General features: G+C 38.9%; 2 protein-coding genes and 1 long non-coding RNA gene across 11 annotated transcripts in view; 2 read left to right on the top strand and 1 right to left on the bottom strand.

The window, feature by feature from the left end:
• Positions 1–3,097, top strand: part of LOC5572559 (endothelin-converting enzyme homolog) — a 129,878-nt gene extending 126,781 nt beyond the window's left edge. For 8 of the 9 annotated variants that reach the window (XM_021849955.1, XM_021849953.1, XM_021849951.1 and 5 more), the window contains exons 7-8: positions 800–1,769; positions 1,833–2,867. In XM_021849955.1, coding sequence (XP_021705647.1) covers positions 800–1,769; positions 1,833–2,422 — 1,560 coding nt within the window. In that variant the 3' untranslated portion in view covers positions 2,423–2,867. Of the gene's footprint in view, positions 1–799; positions 1,770–1,832 lie in introns of all 9 variants that reach the window. The other variant, XM_001654022.2, reaches the window with a different exon arrangement.
• A 9,764-nt stretch (positions 3,098–12,861) lies between these two features.
• On the top strand, positions 12,862–14,499 carry LOC110677928. The gene is made up of 2 exons (XR_002501292.1): positions 12,862–13,672; positions 13,739–14,499. It is a non-coding gene; the product is annotated as an uncharacterized LOC110677928 (long non-coding RNA).
• On the bottom strand, positions 14,367–23,929 carry LOC5572552 (ATPase family AAA domain-containing protein 3A homolog). Its single transcript, XM_001654021.2, has 4 exons — positions 23,514–23,929; positions 16,022–17,321; positions 15,125–15,323; positions 14,367–15,060 (listed from the first exon to the last, which is right to left on the bottom strand). The coding sequence occupies exons 1-4, from the start codon at positions 23,725–23,727 to the stop codon at positions 14,989–14,991; spliced, it is 1,785 nt and encodes a 594-aa protein (XP_001654071.1). The 5' UTR covers positions 23,728–23,929; the 3' UTR covers positions 14,367–14,988.
• Between the last annotated feature and the right edge of the window lie 373 nt (positions 23,930–24,302).

Below are 24,302 nucleotides of genomic sequence, written 5' to 3'. Positions count from 1 at the left end.
AATCTTCGCGAATTTCTGGTAATTTCCTTTGGGCACCTGAGGAATTTTGAAAACCCCTTCAAGATTCTTATCGAGAAAACCTTTAACACGGATTCTTGGGAAAACCTATGACGAATTGCTGGCGGAAATTCAGGAGTCTTCCCAAGAACTTGCAACTTGCAACTTTTGTAGAACTTAGACAAGATCTTTTTTCTAATATCCCTTAGAAACATATTAAGTAGACTCCTGATTTGATTTTCAGTGAATTTCTAGAGAGGATCAAAGCAGATTTATTACATGGATTCTTTAGTTGTCCCTGTCAAGGATATCTGTTGATTTATTTGTGATTATTCGCAGGTATTTCTTCAAATTCTAAACAGGCTACTTAATATTGTTTTCATGTCTGATAAGATTATTGACAAATCCTTTGTGAGGACATGTTCGAAAATTTGAACTTTAAAAAATTGTCGTTACTAAAGATGAAGTAAAGGCAGTCAATTTAATTTGAACCTTATTTTGAGGTACATTAAAAACATCAAATTTAAAAAAATAGAAACAAAGGATTTGACTAATTTTGATTTCAAAAACCTTAATTTTCAGGGCTCCGTGGAATGTTTGTAGAAAAAAAGGTTTGGAATCACTGCCCTGAGGTAATTGCAGGAAAAAATATCATAAGCTTCATTGTATGTTGTGTTTAAAGTTCAAGCGAGCTAAGCAGTTAAAACTTTTGACGAAAAAAATCCATTGCGGGCTGAATAGAAAGAAATTAAAACTTCATCAACCATACAACTCATAAACCCATTTTTTTTTTTGCTTTCAGACGGATCAAGCCGCCCTGGGCATTAGCCGTGAGTACCTGGTCAAGGGTATGGACAACGCAATCGTGTCCGCCTACTACAGCTACATGGTGGACATGGCTGTTTTGCTAGGAGCCGATGAAGAACGCGCCAAGCGGGAGCTGATGGATTCGCTTAACTTCGAAATTGCCCTGGCCAATATTTCGCTACCGAACGAGAAACGTCGAAATGCTACGGCTTTGTACAATCCCATGACGGTGAAAGAGTTCCAGCACAAATATCCGTACACCGATTGGGTTGAGTACTTCAACGTAATCCTGAAGGATACAGGAATTGTCATCGATGAAAATGAAGTCATCATCGTCAGCGTTCCAACATTTATGGAACAACTTGGCCCACTACTGCAGAACACCCCTAAGCGAACCATGGCCAATTACGTGATGTGGCGTATCAGTGGGTTCTCCTCATTCTTCCTCACAGAAAATCTACGTAAACGACAACTGCAGTACAGTACGGCATTGAGCGGCAAACAAGAACAAGAACCTCGCTGGAAGGAATGTGTAGACATCACTTCGGGCAGTCTACCAATCTCCGTTGGAGCTCTCTACATCAGAAAGTATTTTAAGGAAGATTCCAAACGCGCGGCTTTGGATATGGTCAACGGTATCAAGAGCGTGTTTGTGGATATTTTGAAGAAGGTAGAATGGATGGATGAAGTTACGCGCAAATCTGCTCTCGATAAGGTCGACTCTATGGTAACCCATATTGGTTATCCAGATGAACTCATGGACGACAATAAAATTGCTGATTACTATAAGGACTTGAAATTCCAACCGGAAGATAATTACCTGAACACAATTCTTTACATGAATCAGTTTGGAACGACCAAGGCGTTCAAGAAACTCCGACAAGCTGTCAACAAGACCGACTGGATTACCCATTCTAGACCTGCTGTTGTTAACGCTTTCTACTCCTCCATCGAAAACAGTATTCGTAAGTAGTTTAGAATAATCATTTCTGAAGAGTCATTTCTATAATTCCCTTTTTCCTCTACAGAGTTCCCAGCCGGTATTCTGCAGGGTCAATTCTTCTCATATGAACGACCAAAGTACATGAACTATGGAGCGATCGGATTCGTGATTGGACATGAAATTACGCACGGTTTCGATGACCAGGGCCGACAATTCGACAAAAATGGCAATCTTGTCGACTGGTGGCAATCCGATACGAAGAAGGCATACTTGGAGAAGGCCCGATGCATTATCGAACAGTACGGTAACTACACTGAGCCGAATGTGAAGCTCAATCTGAACGGTATCAACACACAAGGCGAGAACATTGCGGACAACGGTGGCATCAAGGAAGCTTACTACGCGTACAAAAAGTGGGCTGAGAAGAATGGTCCGGAACCACGCCTTCCTGGACTCGATCTATCGCCGGAACAAATGTTCTGGCTATCCGCCGCTCAAACCTGGTGCTCAGTATATCGGCCGGAAACCATGAAGATGCGAATCACCACAGGAGTGCATTCGCCTGGTCAGTTCCGAGTGCTTGGACCAATGAGCAACATGGTCGAGTTCTCGAAAGATTTCAACTGCCCGGTAGGATCACCGATGAATCCAGCACAAAAATGCGAGGTCTGGTAGACCGTAATCCAGTTCGCTTCTTTTTCTTAAGTCCTTCCAATGGTCAAAACTCCAAAACATAGTCTGTATTCTTTCTACGTTTCCCTATACTGTTCCTCTCAGTTACAGTGTTTTCCTCCCTCTGCTGTTCTACACGAACAAACGTGATATCGTAGAAACCCTCAGTCAGTTTTATATTGATGATTAATTTGTTGAAATGTACTTATAATTTCAACTATTGAAATTGAATTTTAAAAACAACATTTTACTTAAGTAACTTTACTTAAGCAGAAAGAAAACTATAAATATTTATTCCAACTGATCATATCAACCGGAAACCGGTTGATGAAAAAACGAAACAAAAGCTCTATGGAAAACATACACAAATGCAACAAACAAGTAGAAGTAAAACTCTATTCAATTAAATGCAGCAACAGATCAGTTTGCCAAGAAAAAAAAAAAGAAAGTCACGAAACGGTGCGCGATATGTGCAAACTTGTACGATTAGAAGAATGCTTCAAAGTCATTTTAGCTTGTTCGTCGTTCTGGTCATTTATGTCTGGATTATGGATCCACATATGTACTTCTCGTTATCGGACGGTTAAACAATAACGAAATCTGTTGTTTGTACTTTTTGTATTAGCGTAAGGTTTTACAATAATATTGTGTCATGAAATAGAATGTTTTCTATTATAATGCGTTGCTATTATTATGAGTTTTTTTATTCTGTAATATCACAACCAGTGCTGTGAAATGTCAAAAGTTTGGAAAAAATAAAATGCTTATAGCACTCTCCCATGTGAAATATAACATGAGCAAATATTGCCAACCGATAATAATTCGAAAAAAGTCTTCGGGAAAAACAACGGGAACGATATATTAGCTATATTAAATTGTCAAAGTCACGTTATATTCATGACATTTAACAGTGCTGATCACAACATCCAAACTCCTTCCTAGGATCTTCAGTAAAGGGCACAATTTCAATGAATTCAAATTAGATGAAAATCCAACCGAAAACAGATTTAGTGAAAGCAGGGATCTCTCCATAATAATGTGCCTAGTCTGCGCTACCCGGGACAATAATGTAGGTGTCCTTGTGTTTCTCCGAGATAATCGGGTGTTCTATTTCAGTCTCAAGTCAGATGCTGAATAAGAATGGGAAGATGGGTATTTTGTTTAGTTAATCTTAAATTGTCGTCTGTGTGGTTTCGCATTCATTCATCTTACACAGTGTTTTTTTACAACGACGACCCACTAAAACCAGCCTATGCACTGTACTTGAGCAATTCTTGATAAATTGCTCAAGTGGTGTACAGAGTACACCGACATTACCCTTGGCCTCAGACCCTCATCTTCCCGGTACCACCTTACGACATTCCTTCGGGGAGGGTCCAGTGTAACCATGGGGAAGTGAACTTCCACCTGACGCAGTTTCTGTCAAAACATGGTTGTTATAGGCAGTATCTGCATAATTCCGAGCACTCAGTATCTCATGTGTACCCCAATTGTGCTGGTGTGGAGGAAACGGTCGAGTATGCCGTGTTCGATTGTCTGGGTGTGTTTCATTGTTGTGAGAGATCGCATGCTCGCTACATGCGGAGGAGACACGTCCCCTGACAATATAATCCAGAGGATGCCGAGTACTGGAATGCAGTTTTTACGGCTACACAGCGTGACAAAAGTGACATTTTTGCGTGTCTCAAGGATCAAATTATGTGTCTTTAGCAGGGTTGGAAAGCGTCAATGTAAATACAGGGCGTCGCGCGACTTTTACATAGTTGCTTACCTCACTGTCATCGAACGGCGAGACAATGACAGAGATTTTCTCTAAATTCTCTTTCATTTTTCCGTCATTACGGCTTGTGACGGAATCGCAAACTTGACTATTTTTAGTTAATTATCTGGTATAATTGTTGTTTATATCGTTAGAATCAAGGAAGGATATGCACTTAACGTTTCAAACACATTTACTTTCCGAAATTCTCCAAAATGAGATACAAATGTTAATAGCAAAACAACATTAGAATTACTCTCGTGAGAGCTCTGTCGTTGCGACGGAATCGCAAACTTGACTATTTTTAGTTAATTATCTGGTATAATTGTTGTTTATATCGTTAGAATCAAGGAAGGATATGCACTTAACGTTTCAAACACATTTACTTTCCGAAATTCTCCAAAATGAGATACAAATGTTAATAGCAAAACAACATTAGAATTACTCTCGTGAGAGCTCTGTCGTTGCGACTTGACGAAGTGAGCACATGAAATATAGTTTCGACTTGCGACAGTGAGAAGACTCGTTTCGTCAGTGTCGCAAGCCGGTCATGATACTTAACAGCCCTGGTCTCTAGTAGATTTGGGGTTGCTGAATCTGGTGCCATTCTCAAAAATGTTCCAGCACGTCACAATTTTTAGCTACAGGTCGCCAAAGTTGTATAAAACACTGGTTTTAGTAATGTTTACATGAAATTCAAAGTACAATTTATCATACTTTTTTGTAATCTAATCCACCCAACATGCAAAATAGAACTTGAACTTTCATTTCAGACATAATTTGATTGAAATTGCGCGATTAAATTCCGATTAAACCGATTTTTTCAACATGCTTGCAGTCTCCATACAAAATTCTTCGTTTCTTCTATATGCCAAAATACAACAATTCTCTAAACCATCAAAAAACAACTTTTCCGTATCGAAAGTAATACAAACTTTGATGATAAGTATTGTTATACACATAAAGTTTGAATTCTGTGGCAAATTAAGCCAATATATTACCTTACAAGCTGGCAAACTTGCATGCAAGTTGGCTGCAATAGTCGTTTTTTTGCCTTTTTCAACAGTCAATATCTCAAAAACTAGACGTGCTATGATATTTCTGAAAACGGCAATGGATTCAGCAACCCTTAATTAAGTGAATAGTGGTATTTTGGTGCTGAAGACAAAAACGTGTTCCGCAGTGCTATCACTCACATTCACTAGAATTGCAGTGCCTATGGCGCGCCGACCAAGAGTTGGCTGCAGAGGATTCCCAAGTAACCACAAGCATTATAACATTGCACGTATTCTACTGCATATCAACACCATTGATGCAACATTGCTTTTATTCAACAAATTTCAAGAGCTGTCAAGCAATAATGCATTAACCCTACATTACAAATGTATCAATGCACTAACATCACTTTATAAATTGTACTGCTGCATTAATATTACTTTATAAGTTGCTTCATTGCTTTATCGTCCTTTTTGCATTAATTTAACTGTAAAAGTGCCCTTTTCCGCTTTTAAACTACTTTAATGGTAGGCTTACGGCAATGCAGCTGCATTATATATGCAATTATATAATGCTCCATGGTTACTTGGGTTAGCTCTGCCCCGGCTAGGAGAAGCAGTTCACCTAGGCAACTTGTACTAGATATGTTAAGTGCTATAAGCACTAACCCCTTCCCGAAAAAATACCGTAAGATGGCTCCGGGGAGACAAGGGTCTGAGGCCAAGGGTAATATATGTATGTGCACTCTATACACCATTTGAGCAATTCAGCAAAAATGGGCTGGTGGGGGAAAGCGTCGGTGGTGCGGCATCCCCACACTACCTGAGTTACCTTCACAGGGGTCTGTTTGCAGATTTCCCTTTTGTAGAAAAACACAGTGTTGTTTGTGGTTATTCGCTGTGTGAAGATTTCAGGTGAACATTCCAATCCGTTTAAACCCCACCGGGGACTACGGCAAAGTAATGGACTTTCGTGCCTGTTGTTCAATATTGCGCTAGAAGGTGTTATGCGGAGAGCTAGGTTTAACAGCCGGTGGACGATTTTCACGAGATCCAGTCAATTTGATTGTTTCGCGGGTAATATGGACATTGGGCATTCGAAGTCGGGCCTACTATGGTCTCCACAAAAAGCTGCGGTCAAAAAAAATCACCCCCGCACTAAGTGTACAATGTACAAGACGCTTATAAGACCGGCCAAGACAATCAGATTGTACGTATAACGAAGGCGTTCTGTGTTATGCGATGTTTATACGTGCCAAGTTATATGATATAAGATATATAAGATGTGACCATAAGGCCTTATACTTACAAAAGTGGAGACGATATACAGTTGTGTTCAGAATCATAGTAGTGAAAGCCGATTTTCATACAAAATGCTCAACTTTGGCATGCTGTAGCTTTGTTTCCATATGAGCAATCGGCATGAAATTTTGGCAGTGAACTACAATAATTCTCCCAATTTTCACCCAGTACAAATGATCTTGGACTGTTTTCGGTTTTGAACTCTTCTACAAGAATATATTTTACTATAAAATCACTATTAGCACCCATCACTAAATTTAATAACGACGAGTGTAACGCACAGTTCCACCAAACACCCATTCTTATGTTGCATTATAAAACGATTGATCACACGTTGGCTTTGAAACTTAACCACCATTACTGATTAGAACAAAGGATGCTACAGCTCGTGTAAACGAACTGAAACATCAACAACCAGCACTGGTTTATAAGCAACTACTGAGCCCTGGCGGTCCCTCCGTTCGAAGAGAACCTGTTAATATGCCGAAACAAATTAACAGATCCTCCGCCTGAAAGCAGCCGTTTCATGATAAATCATGAACCGTTGGAGGTGTGCCAAAGTATTGGGAAGGTAATATGTTTCGCAGACGGGTATTATTATGGTGCACCTTCTACTTTGGCACCGTCAAACCCTGTGATCGTGGCCAGGGATCCTATCAAATTGTGTTATCGTACTTAAAAAACCCGCAGAATATGGCAAGAAATCGACTAAACCACGTAAATCTAAGCTTTCCGCTCGTGACAAATGTGAAATTGTTAGAATTGCTTCGAATTCCATGAAATCTTCGATCTGCTTCGGACAGGAACTCAATTTGGAGGTTAGTCGGGAGACAGTTTGCCAGGTTTGGTCAAGTCCGCACATCAAAAGAGCCAAGAAGGTGAAAGCTCCAAACTTGACTTCTTCTCACATTGAGAGATGACTGAACTTTGCGAAAAATAACATGAATCGACTGTGGGATATGGTAAGTTACCAGCAGAACATTAAAAATTGACGTCGCGACGGATTCAACGGATATTGGCGTGATTTGGGGATAGACGAGCAGTACTTCACAACTCTAAACTTTGGTAGAGGCTCATGCATGTGGATTGTGCGTATATCTGGGAAATTAGACCTGACTTTCACGTCGTTTAAAATGAATAGTAAGGATTACATTCAAGTGCTCAAAACTCGTCTGCTGCCATTTATGCGTAGATTCCGCCGCAAGAAGTTCACTTTTCAGCAGGATAATGCCGCTATCCTCACCAGTAAGGAAACTAAACAGGGGTTAAAAGACCGTAAAATCGATCTTCTCAACTGACCTTTTCGCTCTCCAGACCGTACTCTCGTCGAGAACATTTGGGGCATTCTGGTTCGTAGGATTTATGCCGGAGAGAAACAGTACACAGGTGTTCTTCTTCTTCTTCTTTCTGGCGTTACGTCCCAACTGGGACAAAGCCTGCTTCTCAGCTTAGTGTTCTTATGAGCACTTCCACAGTTATTTACTGAGAGCTTTCTATGCCAATTGACCATTTTTGCATGTGTATATCGTGTGGCAGGTACGAAGATACTCTTATGCCCTGGGAAGTCGAGAAAATTTCCAACCCGAAAAGATCCTCGACCGGTGGGATTCGAACCCACGACCCTCAGCTTGGTCTTGCTGAATAGCTGCGCGTTTACCGCTACGGCTATCTGCCGAATTTTAAGGTAAATAAGCTTTGAATACCGAAAAATCCCTGCATTGCTTCATATTTTATGATTTATAACCTCTATCAATTATAGCACGCGAAGGCTACAACAAGATAGAACAAACTTACAACATTTGGGAAACAGGATTCACAATGCTCAGATTTAATATAATAATATCACAATCTTTTAGATTTGTTTACATTTTCCAGTTGGGAATTAGTTTTCTTCCAAAGCCTATTAGAAATAAGGTTGGTCTTTATTACAGTTAAATTTAATGCAAAACCATCTAAATCCTATTCAAACGCTTCGTAAAGGCTACCGGAAAATCCACGTAGCTCTTACGTGTAGCGCCGGTGGAATGGACGAAGTTCAAAAGTTCATGCGTTCATTCTGGGCTACCTATGATTCACGTAGGAGCTACGTGGAAAGCGCGATGGAAAAAAATTGTGTTGAAGGCTGCATTGCAGCGAGAGCAGAAACACAAAGAGGCCTCAAAGAGGTGAGAACCAGTGAGAAAGTGTAGCTGCCGCACAGCACTCACATTCATGTTAAACACGAAGTGTATGCTCTTTGTGTTTTCCTGATGCACTGAGGACATGAATAGAGGGGTAATTTTGGAATGCGCGTAGGACTTTTAACCCATTAACGCCCAGTGATCTACTTCGAGATCAGTTACTTTTACGAATATAGTTGTTTTTTAGACTGAATGGAAGGCTGGTATCTTCAGCAAAGTTGTGAAAGAGCTCAATGGCAATATAATGACAGGTTTTTTAATTCAAATTTCTTCCACTAGGTTGCGCTCTATTTAAATATTTTGAGCTGGTTTGTCAGCAACTCTTTTCAACATCATCACGCTCGTCTTATGTTACAATAAGCGCGGACCCTGGAAGCCATTGAGGATCCTGAGCCTTCTGAATGGATCCTGAAATTCCAGTGTGAACCCTGGAAGGCAGTATGGATTCCGAGCTTTCTGAATGGATCCTGGGATTCCAGTGTGGGTGCTGGGATACCTGTTTGAATCCTGGGATTTCTGTGTGGATGCTAGTATTCCAATGTGGATCCTGATATTTCAGTGTGAATCCTGGTATGCGGATTCAGGGATTCCAGTGTGGATCCTGAGATTTCAGTATTGATCCTGCACGCAAAAAAATTGTGCGGTAAAAACTACCATTTTAGGGGGTTAACTTAAGCGCTCGCACCGGCAATTTTCAGCAGACCAGAAATGCGCTTGATTTTACCATGTCTGTAGTTGGAATCAGATTGTTGTAAATTGTTTCTGTCAAATGTACCAGTAATGCGGTGGGGTTTACCGTAAACATAGTAATTTGGTCTGAATTTCCATGGTAGTTTTAAGAATGGGCGTAATCAGCTAAAATAGTTATTCTTACCACACAATTTTTTCCCGTGTGGGATTGCAGTGTGAGGATTCCAGTGTGGCTGCTGGAATTATCGTGTGGATTCTGGTAGTTAAGTGTGGATCCTAGAATGTTAGTATGCATCCAGGCATTCCAGGGTGGATGCTAGGATTCTGGTGTCGATCCAGAATTATAATATGAATCCGAGGAAGTAAATGTGGATTCTGGGTTTCCAGTGTGGATCCTGGTGTTACAGCATGAATCCTGGTTTCGAATGTGGATTTTTAGATTGTAGCATATATCATAAGATTGTTGTGTGTAATGTGGATCCTGGCAATTCATTGTGCATCCTAGAACTCCAGTGTCGATCCTGGGACTCCCGTTTGGATCTTGAAATTCCAGTGTGGATCTTGAAATTCCAGTGTGGATCTTGCGATTTCAGTGTGGATCCTGGGATTGAAACATAGGTCTTTGGTTTCCAAGTTGGATTCTAGAATTCCAGAGTAAATCCTAGGATCATTGGGATACCAGTGGAGATTTTGAATTTCCATTGTGAATCCTTGAATTCCAGTATAGATCTTGGGCTTCCAGTGTTGATCCTGGGGTTGCAGTATGGATCCTGAGATTGCAGTCCCGTTCCTGCGATTTCAATGTCAATCCTGAGATTCTAGTGTGGATTTTAGTATTTTAGTATGAATTCTGATTTCCTGCGTGGATATTGGGATTCCAGTGTGGATCTAGGGTTTCTTTTATGGATTCTGATATTTAAGTGCGGATTGTGATTGTGATTCCAGTGTGGATACTGTGATTCTAGTGTGGATCCTGTGGTTTCTGGAATTCCAGTGTGAATGCTGGGAATCGAGTGTCGATGATCCTGGAATTGCAATGTGGATGCAATGTTGTTTCACTCTGGATCCTGTTTTGTGGATCCTAGAATGTAGATATTGGGATTCCAATTTGTTTTTTTTTTTTGTAGTTCAGTGTGTATCCTGGGACTGTTTTGTGATTCGTAGTGTGTCGGTGTGGATCTTGGGGCCTTCCTTAGCCGAGTGGTTAAGGCCGCACGGGACGTCATCATAATCACCCTATACATTCCAAGAAGCAAATATCAAGAACGACTCCATATATCGATACGAAAAATGTATCACTATGATTCTACATATGTAGTGCACAACCCAATAAATTTTCAGCTTCATCGGTTCACTAAAACTCGAGATTTGCTTCCACAAAGTTTTGATGATAATTGTTAGAGTGAGACGGAAGATAGGGAAAATAACACGGTCTCCCGTGTCTCCTTAAAGTTCACGGCTACTAAACAAAGTCATGCAGGTAATTTCTATGACTTCCCTGGTCATAGAGTATGATCGTACTTGCCACACGATATACGAATGCGAAAATGGCAACTTTGGCAAAGAAAGCTCTCAGTTGATAGCTGTGGAAGTGCTCATGGAACACTAAGCTGAGAAGCAGGCTCTGTTCTAGTGAGAACGTAATGCAAAGAAAACGAAAGAAAAACACATAGTAGAATCGATTGAGAGGCCCAAACTCAAAGGTAAATCTGACAATTTGGTTGGTTTGAGTTAAGTGTAACAAAAAATTCTACTGTTTTCAAGCTTTCCAACGGTAATTTAAGTTGATTTTTCCATTCAATAAAGAAATAAAATAATCCGTAAAAGATTGGCTTGTTTTTTGGCTCCCATACGTTATGTATGAGATGGAAAATTGCTGGAAAAACTTCTAAGTCGAGTTTCCTTAAACTAGGTTTTTGTCACTTACAATCCTTTGCTTCTAATCCCCTCAATCAAGATGTCTTTAAATCGATGAACACGTACTATTTGCTTTACAAAGTATCATAGATGCAGATGCGATCAGCTTAGTCACACGATAGAATCACAGTACCTACTGGATACTTCTTCTGACGCTCGAATAAGATGTTGTAGTGAGTTAAGTATTCAATAGTTGCAGATACTTAACATTTCGAGAATTTTGTCGATGATGGATAGTGTAGATATTGGACGATTGTTATTTAAATATTTGTACTGTACGTGATTTTAATCATGATTGCTCATCACGTGACTGAATCGTGTGAGAAGGCTGCGATGAGAGAAAACAATATAAAAATTATGTTAAACGCTCGAACTGGATCTGAAAATACATGGAGTATTTAAACGTCATACGTTTATGATTATCTTTGACGATTTGCAGAAGAACGGTGTAGGAGGGCGAACAATTGACCACGAGCTCGCCCAACTCTGCGGCGACCGCAGTATTTAGAAGATGGCGAAAGCTGGAAGGATACGATGGGCTGGGCATGTTGCAAGAATTATGGAGAAAAGATGCTGTAAAATACAGCGCAAGAGGGTGTGAAGAACAACCAGCTAGGTGGGTCCAAGTGCACTAAGATTTGACGCAGTTAATGCGAAAACGAAGGCTGAGATATAAGATCAAAAACCGAGCCGTGACAAGAAATTGTTGATTTACTTAGTGTTATTTGTGTAGATGTGTACTAAATAAATGATCAAATTTAGATAGATAAATAATAAATTGTAATAATCCTGTAGCAAATATTACCTTGTGGGGGGATCGGAACGGATTACTACACGCAAAAAAATTGTGCAGTAAAAACTACCATTTTAGGGGGTTAACTTAAGCGCTCGCACCGGCAATTTTCAGCAGACCAGAAATGCGCTTGATTTTACCATGTCTATTGTCGAAATCAGATTGTTGTAAATTATTTCTGTCAAGTGGACCAGTAATGTGGTGGGATGTACCGTAAACATAGTAAATTGGTCTGAAATTCCATGGTAGTTTCAAGAATGGGCGTAGTCAGCTACAATAGTAATTTTTACCACAGATTTTTTTCCCGTGTATGAGTGTCAGACGATTTAACTAATAAAACGATTTATTTCTCTTCCAATGTTTACAACGCGTCTTCACTTCATTCGTGTTTATTCATTACTGTTTTCTCTTGACAGCCTAGGGTGGCTCTTGAAGAACGGGATATCTAGGGTGCATCTTATTGATGCCCACAACCTAAAAACTAAAATTTTTCAGTATAAAATGAGGACTACATTAGATATCGAGACCTTTTAAGCATGGTGATTATATTCAAAACCTTCTTCTTCTTCTTTCTGGCGTTACGTCCCCACTGGGATAGAGCCTGCTTCTCAGCAATGACCATGTTTGCATGTGTATATCGTGTGGCAGGTACGATGATACTTTATGCCCTGGGAAGTCGAGAAAATTTCCAACCCGAAAAGATCCTCGACCGGTGGGATTCGAACCCACGACCCTCAGCTTGGTCTTGCTGAATAGCTGCGCGTTTACCGCTACGGCTATCTGGGCCCCTGATATTCGAAACCTATTCAACAGAAAACATGATTCAAAAATTGCTCTTATTTTGAATACTGACTCTGCGTCCGTAACCGTTCCCCTGCATGCTAGGTGTTGCATCTACATACTTCTGACGGTATTCTGCATTCTACTGCATGATCTTGATACATACTAGATTGCATCTATAAAGATTTTAGTGCAATGAATACTGCATACTAAGACTTCTCTGAACTGTGAACATATTGATATTATTTCTTTGCAAGACATAAAAAAAGGTTGATCATCGGAATGCAATGGGTAACAAGGCTAACACGTGGGGATGTTTATGCTACACGGTGAAAATTGAAAATACTAATTAGCATAGTGTTTAATATTTCCTTGACATTTTTCATGTTTATCCCTTGCGATGCATATGAAGCATGCACTACATGATTTTAATGTATACTTTGTAATGAATATTTAACGTTTATCTTTTCCTGTGCATATGCATGACCTTCTGATAATCTTGGAACTTGTAGAAATTAATTTTATTTTCCTGGCAAACCAGCAAGCAACGACATGTTTGCTAATAGTTTTCCATCGTTTTCTTTGACTGTTTCGTTGGAAATACTTTCAAATAATAGCAAAAAAAGGACCGCTGCTGAAATTGTATGCAGAGGTAATTTAAAGATTAAAAGTTCTAATTCCAAATCAAATCATTTAGGATATTCAATGTGTTTCAGTAAGTACCATCCGAGTGAATTACAATGGTGGCATCGGTAGACTTTTAAAGCCGGAAGTGATCAGTAGAAAGCCCATTCCAGAGCGCGATCGATTCTGCGGCATTTCCAGTATTCTGACAAGGTAAGTCCGTAAGTTATTATTTTTGTAGATTTTTTATCATACAACCGTTCTATTTATCCATTTCAGGAGTACCACACGAAGCAGACCGTGTTCCGTCGAATTTTCTCAAACTCTTCTCAATGGATTACTGAAGCTGTTTCCTCAAATGTTCGATAAACGCAAGCAGCTCTCCATCGGACCAAAGAGTGAGTCAAGGACATTCGGGAAAACGTGGACTGTTATGCAGGATGATGTCGAATCGAGAACACGGTGAGCAACGCGATGAATCAATATGACTCGGGTGAAGCCAACTCATGTGATTTTAGAATAGGATTTAGTAATGTGATCATCAATCAGATGTGTAATTATTGGTTCAATAAATATAAATTATTCGCGGAATAATATCGCGAGATTTTTCATTTGTTTAGAAAAACAAAAGAAAAATTAAATTTTAAGAAATTCAGTGAATTATTATTCATTATGCATTGGATAAATTAACTGTGATATATGCACACGTTGCTATAAAAGTTTTTTATACTAGCGATGCATATTAGGTACATATTCATTGCTAGGGGTGAATAGACCGAATATGGTTTTAGTATGGCTTTTACACTGCTTAGCATATATTTTTTTAACCGTGTATGCTATTCCTCTTTAATGGGAAAAAATATTTAGGATTTCTCTACTTCTACTTACACAATAACAAATCCAATAATTAAACGTTTTTGATTTATATATAACTTTTCGGATCTCCAACCAATCACATCGCCATAACTTAAGATTATTTTTCCCCGCGGAGAAGATTTTCAACATGAAACGAAATCACTAATCTGCTACTTGAGAGGGTATACAAAACGATAAAATTAGGAAGCGTAAACTGCCGTCGTTGAACACATTCGAGTTAGGACAATGCAGATGATTAGTAAATGCATTTAAAAGTTTCATTTCGTCTGTGATCATCGGAATCGGTTTCCGCTTGTGGGCCAGGATCGTCCAATTACCGCTCGAAGAAGTTTAATATAAATTTCCCTGAGGCGAGCGGGTTTGGACCTGACAGCGGGTTGGTGCTTCTATGTTGGATTGAATTTTTTGAATCTGTTCAATCCGTTCCAATCGAACTGGTTGGCTGAGCCGCAAGTGTTTGTGAACGGACAATCCTTCTTCCTGTAATGCTGAATTTAACAACATGCTCAACAACCTGAAGAAATGATGCCACCATTCACTCCACTGGATAACGAGGCCAGCTCATTGAATTGAAAACTATCGGTCTAATTTACATTGCGGACACTGTTCCGAATTTGAACCCCTTTTGCAAAAACATAGATTTTACCTTAGCGTTACATAATGAATCCTTTTCCACCTGTGATTGACTTGTGATCTAGTTTCTCCTGTTCCGATAACCAAGCCATCTGAAAAAGGTAAAGGAGTTGTAGGTTTCACGTTTGAATTTTCGAAATGTAATGCGAAACGTACCTTTTGCCTGTGTTGTCGCACGGCAGCTTCGCATCGATCCAGGACCATTTTTTCGGTCAGCACTCCCTGCTCCGAAGCGTAGCAAGCCGCCTGCCACGAAACGCCCAGCTTGGAAATTTCTCGACCCGACATGCCTTCGCACATTTCAGCCATTCTGCTACATACGGCGCTGTAGTCCCACTGTTCTACCTTGAATCGCCTGTGGGGAATCAACGCGTTAGTTGTGGTCCAAGAACCATAAAACAGTTACTCATTGAGTAATTTTTGCTGAAACCATATACATTTTTGGTCACTGTTCGCTAGAATATACTTAAACTAGATGATAGGCGTTTTTGTTAACTCAAATTTATGGAGCAAGCAGGCTAAAAAGTTTGCGAAAAAAAATACATTTTTTGATAAGCATTTGATATTTCTTCACGATTTTTGTCTCATTCTAGAATAAATCTTGGGAGAAAACGTTAGAAGAATTCCTGAAGTTTTTCCTCAAACAATTTGAAAATAAATTGCTGAAGAAACTGTGCAATAGTTGTGTACGAAGGGCATGAAGGTATCTCTGGAGTTTCTATAATTCTACTTCTTGATTCATTCACAAGGAGAAAAAGCAAAATGTGATTTTCTAAACCGTTTTGCTGAATAAAAAGAGACATTATAGATCTTCCATCAAAAACAAAGACTTTTTAAAGACTTGTATTAAAATAGTGACCAAGTCTCTAAAAAGTGACTACTCTTCCAGACCTGTATTTAGCTTGCTGTCTTACAAGAAGTCTATCAGTTAAGTAAACCAAACCGTTTAGTTTTAGCGTATTACAGCGCACAGTGACACCAAAATTGAATTCTAACGATATTTACCGTTGACGATTCCAACCTTATCTTAGTGAGAATTATTTAATCACTTACTTCTTTCCCTCGGACGCCGGTTGCAGTACAAATTTGTCGAAGTACAAGCGGACCAATCGTTCGCGTTCCTCAATGCCGGGCAGCACAAACTCAACCATCTCGTCCAGTCGATCGTTGATGGCATAATCGAACTGTTCGGGTGTGTTCGACGCCAGAACCAGCATGAACCGTGGATTCTGCTCGCCAGTCCTGTAGAGGAAGGCGTTCAGCGCCGACCGCAGCTCCTCGGAAATGTGCTCCGAGGATCGCTTCCTCAGGAATGCATCCGCTTCGTCGATGAACAGCAGCAGTCCCCGCCGACTAGTATTGGCCCAGTCGAACACCTTGTGGATCGCAGTCACAGCGTCACGACCCATTGGACCCACGTCTCCTCCGGTCATGATGGCGTAGTCCATTCCCGAGTGGTTTGCCAACTTCTTAGCAAACATGGTCTTACCCGTTCCGGGCGGGCCGTGGAAGAGAATGTTCCGGAATAGTCCATCGTTGTGCTTGGTGTTCTTGGTGGCAATTGCTATATCTCGGAGGCGTTCTTCCAGCTTTGGTTGGAGAACAACACCCTGTAGAGCATCTGCGGGCTTGGCTTTGAACCGATTGAAGGTCTGGATTGGATGACGAACCGCTTCCAGGAGTGAGAATCTAGATGTCTCGTTTACCAGAGAAGGCTTTCCGATTCTGGCCTCGATGAAACGGGCTGTGACTCCAGTTGCACCCTTGGCGGAATATACTCCGAGGGCGAGCAAAGAAAGCCCTCCGACAGTTGTGGCTACCTTGTTCCAATCCGTAAGCAACGCCGTGGCACCTTGCCCAAGAACTGATCCTGCGGTTTTGATACTCTCCATAACGGTGATACGATTTTCTTCGGCCTTTAATCGAATCTGTTCCAAGGTCAAATCGCGATTCTCACGGTCAACCTTGGCTTTTGCTCGCAGTTCAGCTTCCAAAAGTTTCATCTTGTTCTTTTCCCGCAGCTCCATTTCGTGCTCAATGGTCTGTCTGCGCATGGCTTCCTGTTTTGCTACGCTTTCTTCCTGCTTCCGCAGGTTCTCTTCCTGAACGCGTTGTTGCTGAGCCAGTTGCTCTTCGTATCGCTTCCTCGCCAGCTGATCTTGATACTGTGCTCTCTGCTGTTGATGCTTTGTCTCTTCGGCCAGCGTTTTGCGGCGTTCTTCATGATCTACGCGCTTTTGTTCCACCTTGGAGGCTTCTATATGGGCTTCGTATTCTTTGACCTTGGTCATGTATTCCTGCTGTCTAGTTGCTTCCTGCAGTTTCGACAGTTCAAGTGCCTCTCGAGCATGTTCTGAAAATGTTACATAAGATCAGTCAGTCAGAGTTTAACTTAGTTTCTTATACAAATTTACAAGAAACAATACATTCAAATATATACATATCATAAACATACAGACAAATGAGCAAAACAAAATGTTAGACACCTTTCTTGAGCCTGAGATTAAAAATTTTCAGTAAAAGTCTTGATCATCTAATTTTTTTTAAGTTTCTCTTAGATTCTTTTAAAAATTGTAAGAAATGAGAAACTAAAAGAATTTATCAAATATTTGTGAAAACAACAATTAAAAAAAGGGCCGAGAATACTTTGGCTAGAAGTTCAGTTTTTCAATAGCAACGTATAGTGAAATAGAAAAATTTTATCAAAAATTAGTTGTCCCGGAAAACATTGTATTGCCACGCAGAAGACTGCTTATTGAGGCTTTGTAAAACGCCGGACAAAATTACATTTTCGGGTTTCTCCAGTGTTCCTGATTTTACCAGTAAATTCTCTTAACATGTCGGAGTCATTACCGTTAACCCGTTCTCAAACCATTTCGATACAATACGAACACCATTAAATATTTACAAACGAAACGAGATCTGCATAGATTGAAGAATTCTTATACACAGGAACATTAAAAGCTTTAGTGAATTGCACAATACAAAAAAGGGAATTAATTCCCTTGAATGTTTTTGAGTGAAATGTCTATATGTGTGTAAGTTTAGCCACCATCCTTGCTTAAGTTTTGCTCTGACTCCATTTCAAAGTGAAATTTCATGAATTGTATCAGAAATCACAGAAATAGATGTTATAGAACTTCGGCAACACAGAATTCCCTCATTGCGTTGCTCCAACGCGATAAGTATAGTCAAGGCCAGGCCTGCTCAACCTTTAAGAAACATGGGTCAAATCAGAGTAACAATACTACAGATCAGATCAAAATGATGACTATTTTGGTATTATCCTGCCCAAGCTTCCGCTAAAATCCTTAACAACTTTATTTAAGAATACTTCCCTAATCTTAATTCGGTGTAAACTTCTCTAAGGATTGTCTTAAATCATACTCTACATTCTCATTTGGTTAAGCTTTATAGAGCTATAGTTTTGCCTGTCAATTAGTCAAACAATATTTATAAAACATCAACCATCTATGGGGGTAACAAAACATTATCTGAAATATCATAGCAAATATTTGGAATAGTGATGTACAATTTTGATGTTGTATTTATTTCAGTTGTCGAATGATTACAACAAAAAATTAGATCTCTGAGACGTGTAGGTTATTTCAGATGGGTCTACCCCGTTTGGCATAATGCCATTTGGCATAATGCCGTTTGGCATACAGTCGTTTGGCATAAAGTCGTTTGGCATAATAGTCGTTTGGCATAACAATCGTTTGGCATAATAGTCCTTTGGCATAATGGTCGTTTGGCATAATTTGAAAAAGGAAGATACTGCAGTGATACAGTAATATGCCGTACCATAAGATGCGTCATAAAATGCCATGTTCCTTTTTTTTCAAATGAAATGGAATAACTCAGGCGTTGGATATATTTTTGTTAAAAATGCGCCATAATATCCCGGACTTAACGACCCCGGAAGTCAGTATGATGCAATTCCAAAAGAGCTTTATTGGATATTGGTTTCCTTGAAAAATGATGACTAGAAGTATGTCCTATAGTTAGTGGTAGACAACGGAATGTACGATCGTGAGCAGTTTATACACACCCCTTTGCTTAATGGAAAGAATTTGATCAAATTCAATGTTTTTTCACAATTATGCCAAACGGCTATTATGCCAAATGGCGATTATGCCAAACGACCGTTATGCCAAATGGCATTATGCCAAACAGCTATTATGCCAAACGGCATTATGCCATACGGCATTATGCCAAACGGGGTAGACCCATTTCAGATAAACCTGAAAAAAGGCTTTTTAAGAAATCTTTTAAAATAATTGCCAAATTTAGAGCGCCATAGAACATTACACTTATTTTCCTTCTAAAAGTTATTGATTTGCAATTTCATATTAATCGTTATTAATTAGTAGGTAGGTAGTATCAAACTTGAGCAGACTTAACCAAAGGACCAGTGCGGACCAATTCCGGTTTGTTTGAACTAAAATCACCCCTGGTGATGGTGACAATAGGTCAATTTACATTATACTGACCATATTCACATAATGGTACCAGGTTTTATGGGATTTACTATGAACATGGGACAGCTATGCATTGCAGCATTGCAACACCTGCAATTTTTTTGATTGTCCCCGGCGACGGTAATTAGTAAAAAAATATGTCTTATTTGGAATAACAAATTGAATTACAGGACTGGAAGCGAGTGAGTGTCCCAAAAATATGAATTTTTTAAGACTTCACTTCAGAAAAAGAGACAAAACTTGCACCAAAACGATACCGAACAAGTACCAAGAAAACATCATGAAACTAAAATCAAAAGATAACGAGTTTGAATAAGAATACCTCAAATGATCCGACCAGGCAGTTCTCTGGACATTTCAAAGAGTTCTTTTTTTTAAGAATTCGTAACATTACGATAAGTATGTATGTATGTATTTTTTTGATGATTTTCTCCAGCAAATTCTTTAGAAAATCATTCAGTTAATTTTCCAAAGTTTCTTTTGGGTATTACTACAAGATTTATTCATGAGTTCATTTAGTACAGGGCTGCCCAACGTATGGCCCACGGCTTGATTTTGTTCGGTCCGTGATTTTTTTACTAACTTGAAGTTAGAACATACCAAGTCCAATAATTTATTTTTTCTTCTTAATTTCAAGCTGAACTAGTTAAAATACTTCACTTTCACGAATCACTTTTTCCGAATTGAAATCACCGTTAGAAGTATTATTCATAGTTAATTAGATTAAAGAAACCGTTTTGAAATTCTTAATATGAAAGTTTGATACAGAATAGCTGTAGGTCAAATTGTTCAAAGAAAAATGTACTGATTTATAGGCAAACATTCTCACAAAATCCTTGGTTTTAATTTCGCACAATTCTGGGAAACAATTTAAGCAAAATTATGAACAGAGTTATCTAAAATATTAGGTAAATTTCTTGCAAAAAATCATGCTTACCGAACTGTGAGAATCTTGCTTAAGATTTGCAAGATTCTCACAGTTCGGTAAGCATGAATTTTTGTTAGACATGATTCTTATAATATCTTGTGCAGTATCCGCCAGAAAATATAAGCTTAATCTGTAAAACTATTCTCAAAAAATCCTAGGTTCTGATAGAATTCTTAGCATGATGCATATTAAAACGTAGATAACAATTTCCCAGATACCCGGCAGGATCACAAAATATATTTGGGCAAGATTATGACAGAATCTTATGCACAACCTTCACAGAATTCATGAATCTCTTTTCTCACCCTTAATCTTGTGCAAGTTTCATGCAAAATCTTATGCAGCATTCTCACAAAATCCAGGGTATGATTTTCGTAGCCGCCGCCAAATACTGTTGCTGAGATTTGGCCCGCGGTTCCAAAAGGTTGGGCAAGCCTGATTTAGTGATTCCTTGCAGATTTTCTAAGGGCTCTAGGAGTATTTCATTTAACATATCTTCATGAATTTTAGCTGGATTTTTTTTCTAATGATGTTTTCTCCAGTGATACAAAAAATATCCCATGAATATGTTTTCGGAAATTTCTCAAGAAAGCCCTAAATTCCCCAGGAGTTCATCTAGTACATCTTTCATCGATTTTTCTAGGATTTCGTGCAAGATTTCCGTTAAGGGCATCTTTGAGAACTCAAACAGTAATTTGTACAGGGATGATTTCACTGCTATCTTAGGATTTTACAAAATTATTGTTCGGAATTTCTTTCAAATTTCAAACATCAGAAATTTTCTTTCAGAGAGAGAAGAAATTCTTTGAGAAATGTGCCAAGCAACTGGTCACTAAATGTATTCAGAGATTCTACAAGGAATGTCTCCGAGGTACTGTTAAGGATTTTTTTCGTACATGATTTGATTTTTCTAAATCCTAGTGACATTTTTCAAAGTAATTCTGAAGTATCTTCTGATGAAACTTCTAAAGACATTGCTGATAAACTCCTGCAAGGATCTCTAAAATAGCACCTCAACACAAATTTATTGAGAAGTTCTTGAAAGGTTCTTCATAGATTTTCTGAAATAATTCCTGGAGGTTTTTTTGAAGCAATTCCTGGGAGAAATCTTGGATGACTTCTTGAGTAAACCTTTATGGAAGTTGTTGGATGACCTTCCGAATAAACCAGTGCAGACATTAGAGGAAATTTTTTCGGAGTAAATACTTGGATGATTTCCACAGTAATCCTTCAGAAAATTACTGGAGATAGTAGCGTTGGATAAATGGAGAAATTGCTGAACGAATTTTTGGGATAATTGTTTAAGGAATGATAGTGTTTTTTAGGAAAAAAATAATAAACACGCGAGCTACTCGCGAATGAATTAATGTGGAATTAAATACCCTCTGAAAGTTTTTTCGTAGCCTCTAGAATTTTGCACCAAGATCGACTGCGAAAAAAGAGACTCATTAGACCATTTAGATTAAAAAAGAAACTTTAGAGACCTTCCTTCAAAAATAAAGACCAGGACTGATGCGATTGTGTGGTTTTAAAATAGGAACTTTATGTTTGAAAAAACAAGAGTCCAAAATGACACCCAAAAAGAACAAAAAAGAGATACCAAACAGGAACAAAAATGAGACCGAATGGGAACCAAAAAATTGTTGGAGAGTAGGTACATCACACACCCTGAATTTAGAATGTAGAAAACCGAGTGGCAAACCATTTTTCACATATAATTGTTTTTAAGGCTGCATTTATTATTTGCTACACGACTTATAGCTGTTCAGATATTTTTTTCTGCCTATTACTACCTACATACTCGTTTTTTAATCGCATTGATTACACTTAATTTTTCAAATTTAAGTTTTCAATAACTAGCCTCTATCCTCTATGCTGTACAGTAGTTGTAAAATTATTTCTCATTTCTCGAGAGTTCCCCTTATACGAAAGTTTGATTGTAATATCCTTAGTTAACTTTTGGACGTTTAGCGATAAGTCTATGATGATTTCTTCATATATTTTCTGAGAAATTTCCCGAAGATGTTCTCAAAGGATTTATCCAGGGATATGTCTAAGGAATCTTCGAGGACATTTATTAAGACATGGGCAAATTCCTGCAAAAAATATCGAAAAAAAACCTAATTGTTGTAGTATTTGCTGGTGGGAAATCTTGAACGAAATTTTGAAGAACCAATGGGTATTTTACTTGATAAATTTCTCGATAATTGTTTGGAGTATGTTGGAGAAATTTTTAGATTAATTTTTTGTATCAACTTAATTATAAATCACTGCTCGAATGTATTGAGGAATTTCTTGAAAACATCTCGATACATTACATAGACTTTTAAGAGACTTGCCTTAAAATATAGACCAAAAGTCTTTTTTTTATTTGTAATTTAATTATTCATTATTCACAAGATTACGTGTTAGTTACAAAACTTTTGATTAGGTCGAGGAAAAATTTACAGGAAAAGAGACCTAAAAGCAGTTCTGCGAGTTCTACAAGCTAGATATAGGTGTCCAAGTTTTTTAAACTCAAAAGAAGAGTTCGTAGGATATAGCTGCACGCATACCTTTAATCACGATATAATCAAACTTGAATGAACCTAAAATTTTCCTTCTTAGGATTCTAACCTTCCAGAAAATGCTTGCCCCAAAATATTGTAAAGGTGAAAAATTGAAATATTCGAATTTTAATACTTTATATGAAAAAGTCCTAGGTGAACGACTCATCACTGAGTCATCAGATAGAGTATGGGAATACTTTTCATAAGAGCCCTTAAATATCATTGAAATTCAAAAACAATGCAAAAAAGATTTGATAAAAATTAAAATAGATCATTTAATTACTGTTAACAGAGGGCTCATGTATCATATGGCGTTACGGAGCCGAATAAATTTCGGATATAATTTAATCTTTGCAACCTTGCTAGGTATGCGTGAGCTGCTTAACCAGTTTAAAAAATCAATGAATTTTTAGCACATCCGTTATTAGTTTAACAAAGTGCAACACGCCTCTCTGCGTCCCCTTGGTGGGGGCTAACCAGGCCAAACGCACGCTACGGTACTGAATACATCCCTCCGCCGTAGTAACTAACTCCATAAATAAATACGAAGATTACGAATCCATTACGCAACAAACGCAGAAACTCACTTGATCTTTCCAGGGTACGTGCAGCTTCGGCAGCTCGCTCCAGGGCAGATGAATCGAACCGGTACGCTTCCATGGCTTTGCGCTCGGCCTTGGTAAGGTTGGCATCACCGGCCGCTTGGCCAGCCGAGTTCGGTTCCTGTGGGGCTCCACCTTCGGCTCCCGGTGGAGGAGGGCCTTGCGGTACTTGGCTTTTGTACCCGAATAACCACGACATTTTGAATCACAATTCTAACGTTCCACTCGATCGGAAGTTGCCGCAATTGGTTCACTATAAATTCGTCCACAAAACCGGGGAAAATACGGGATGATGAAATAACGATGCACCCGCGCGGAAAAACTAATCGTCCCGAAGAAGTTCGATTATGCGAATGATAGAAGCGCGCACGAGGAACACGCGATGCTGCACTTTGAAGTGTCAAAATGACAGTGAAATTTTGTGTTTACTGTTTATAAAAAATAAACGCGAGTTCATTTTCCAGAATGAACATGCGCACGGAAAAATTTTAAGACTGAAGCGAAGTATGCACTTCAACAGAGAAGTAATCGCCCATCTCGATGCGTGGAAAATTTCTTGCAAGAAATGGCGAAGAAAAGCACTTTTCTTTGATCGCAGTACGCAGTTGAAAAGAAATGTAATTTCAAATAAAGCACGCTGTAGAAAATTTTTTGACCATTTCTTCCGCAGAAATTTTTACTTTTCTTGAGCGGAACAGCATACGTAGCTTAAATCTTGAAAAGGCCCTCGCATTACTTATGATCTCGGCCTAAAAACACAGTCGTGCCAGCGCA

Source organism: Aedes aegypti, chromosome 3, assembly GCF_002204515.2.
Source record: "Aedes aegypti strain LVP_AGWG chromosome 3, AaegL5.0 Primary Assembly, whole genome shotgun sequence".
Lineage (NCBI taxonomy): Eukaryota > Metazoa > Arthropoda > Insecta > Diptera > Culicidae > Aedes > Aedes aegypti.
Note: the sequence above shows the minus strand (reverse complement) of the source record. Positions and strands in the feature narration are given on the sequence as shown.

What these genes read in the sequence shown, in the direction of transcription:
- LOC5572552 (XM_001654021.2), bottom strand. Translation starts at nt 23,727, where the DNA reads ATGTCGTGGTTATTCGGGTACAAAAGCCAAGTACCGCAAGGCCCTCCT. An exon ending in ACGTACCCTGGAAAGATCAA is followed by an intron (nt 17,322 to 23,513) that starts GTGAGTTTCTGC and finishes TAACATTTTCAG; the next exon opens with AACATGCTCGAGAGGCACTT. An exon ending in CCGGCGTCCGAGGGAAAGAA is followed by an intron (nt 15,324 to 16,021) that starts GTAAGTGATTAA and finishes GATTCCCCACAG; the next exon opens with GCGATTCAAGGTAGAACAGT.